Source organism: Mizuhopecten yessoensis, unplaced genomic scaffold (assembly GCF_002113885.1).
Source record: "Mizuhopecten yessoensis strain PY_sf001 unplaced genomic scaffold, ASM211388v2 scaffold1411, whole genome shotgun sequence".
In the NCBI taxonomy this organism is placed as follows: domain Eukaryota; kingdom Metazoa; phylum Mollusca; class Bivalvia; order Pectinida; family Pectinidae; genus Mizuhopecten; species Mizuhopecten yessoensis.
The window spans coordinates 239,688-242,316 of record NW_018404033.1 but is presented as its reverse complement, the minus strand read 5'-3'; the positions used below and the strand labels follow the sequence as shown (position 1 = coordinate 242,316).

The 2,629-nt window shown below is 38.5% G+C and overlaps 1 protein-coding gene across 1 annotated transcript in view; it reads right to left on the bottom strand.

Annotated features, from left to right (window-relative positions):
* Positions 1–324: 324 nt before the first annotated feature.
* LOC110462016 (disks large homolog 5-like) overlaps positions 325–2,629 on the bottom strand; it is a gene marked incomplete at its 3' end in the record, with an annotated part of 193,122 nt that continues 190,817 nt past the window's right edge. Inside the window, exon 24 of the mRNA XM_021515790.1 lies at positions 325–434. Within this exon, the coding sequence (XP_021371465.1) occupies positions 325–434 (110 nt within the window). The remainder of the gene's footprint in view (positions 435–2,629) is intronic.

The following is a 2,629-nucleotide window of genomic DNA, read 5'->3' as shown; positions in this document are numbered from 1 at the left end:
TGAAGGTCATTTATTTGAACAAACTTGGTAGCCCTTCATCCCAGTTTGCTTCTGGCCAAATATCATCACCCTAGGCCTTTCGGTTATTAAGAAGAAGTCGTTTAAAGTAAAATATTGACGCCGGACGGACGGACGACGGACGCCGCGCCACGGCATAAGCTCACTTGGCACTTCGTGCCAGGTGAGCTAATAATAAGTGGGGGCCACTGTATAAGATTTTAAAACAATACAATTTATCTTTTCTAATTTAAAGTATTTGAGCTTATGATAATCAATCACCACATCCCAACAGTCAATATGGTAAGAACAATTCATTACTGGTACCTGAGAATTGGTGGCGGTAATCCTGCTCTACCTTCTGGAATCGTTCATACAGGTCTTTTGCCGCTTTATTACTTAGGTTTTTGGGATGAAACTGTGGGTCACGTATTTCCCTTAAAATACAAAAATAAACAATAACGTTGAGATATCCTGATCATCAAAGAAAAAGCAAGCTTCATTTTCAGTGTTATCATTTTAAGAGTAGTCTCAATTCATGCATTGACACAAATCAGAACAAACTTATTTCTTTCTTATTCACTACAAAGCTAGACATAGGAAAAACCAAGCACACATAGCAATTAGGCAGTTCTATCCCTGATGTGATTCAATCAGTCAGTAATATCCCTGATGTTTCAATCAGACAGTTCCATCCCTGATGTGATTCAATCAGTCAGTGATATCCCTGATGTGATTCAATCAGACAGTTCCATCACTGATGTGATTCAATCAAACAGTTCTATCCCTGATGTGATTCAATCAGACAGTTCCATCCCTGATGTTTCAATCAGACAGTTCCATCATTGATGTGTTTCAATCAGACAGTTCTATCCCTGATGTTTCAATCAGACAGTTCTATCCCTGATGTGTTTCAATCAGACAGTTCTATCCCTGATGTTTCAATCAGACAGTTCTATCCCTGATGTGATTCAATCAGTCAGTGATATCCCTGATGTGATTCAATCAGACAGTTCCATCACTGATGTGATTCAATCAAACAGTTCTATCCCTGATGTGATTCAATCAGACAGTTCCATCCCTGATGTTTCAATCAGACAGTTCCATCACTGATGTGATTCAATCAGACAGTTTTATCCCCGATGTGATTCAATCAGACAGTTCTATCCCTGATGTGATTCAATCAGACAGTTCTATCGCTGATGTGATTCAATCAGACAGTTCAATCACACTGATGTGATTCAATCAGACAGTTCTATCCCTGATGTGATTCAATAGGACAGTTCTATCCCTGATGTAATTCAATCAGACAGTTTTATCCCTGATGTGATTCAATACAAGAGGCCCAGGGGCCTTAATAGCTCACCTGGTATTTTATTTTTTAATTTAAAACCTGCTGAGTACCAAACAGGTTTATCAAAAGAGTCCAAGAAACAAATTTGCAAGAAGAACTACATATAAATCTGTTTTGGTGGGAAAGACACCAAGAAAATGAGTTTTCATGTTATGTCCCAATTTCCCTCTATTCCCCCTATTGGGCCTTACATGCACCATTTTATACAAATTGAACAAATAGAGTTTTTTCCCCCTAAGCATGCTTCAGACACATCTTCCATTTATAAATATTCAATTCCCTTCGGCCAAAGATTCTCTAGAACAAGTTTGGTTAAAATCCCTTCAACGGTACAAAAGGAGAAGGATCTTTAATGTTTTCCTCTATTTCCCCTAATGGGTCCCACTCATCTGCCCCAAAGAAGGAGGTCCACACACCTCAGTTTAAACAAAATTGATTCTTTTGTCCCTTAGCATGCTTCAGACTGCATTTGGTTTAAATCCCTTCACTTGTATAGTAGGAGAAAAACAAGAGGCCCAATGGGCCTGAATCGCTCACTTGGTATTAATTTCACATTTTCTTGAAATTTATCATCATTTATCATCACCCTAGGCCTTTTGGTTACTGAGTAGAAGTTGTTTAAAGTAAAAAGTTGACGCCGGACGGACGACGGACGCCGCACCATGCCATAAGCTTGCCATAAGCTCACTGGGCCCTTCGGGCCAGGTGAGCTAATAAACCAAAATAGATTAACACTTGCATGTTTATATGTTCCAAATCAAGATTCCCCACTTTTCTTTGAAAACTTTTTGTCAACCCTACAAGTTTTTAATAATACATCTATGATATTATGTGGTGAATGGAATTCTGTACAGACAAAGAAATGGATACACACAAAATTATTCACAATAACAACCCAAAATCCCAGGAAGCGGTCACCTGAGTTATATCATAGGTACTGGTAGCTTTATTTTGTTGTTTAGATGTGATGTGGAAATCAGCATGTAAACTAAGTGAAATACAATACTTGTCATGTCATCAAAGGATAAGAATTTGAAAATATTGGTAAATGTTCCCTTTGGGGCCCTGCCCTAGCCCCTGGGAATGGGGCAGGAATCCCAATTTTCCAAAGTAATACTCTCATTCACCAAAGATGATTCTGACTAAGTTTGAGTAATTTTCTGCTGAAAATGGATAAAATATATACCCAAAAGTGTTATTTCCCTATATAAACTATAGTAAACTTTACCCCCTCCCCAAGGGAGAACGGATAGCTCGGGGGTCCTGAAATTTACAATT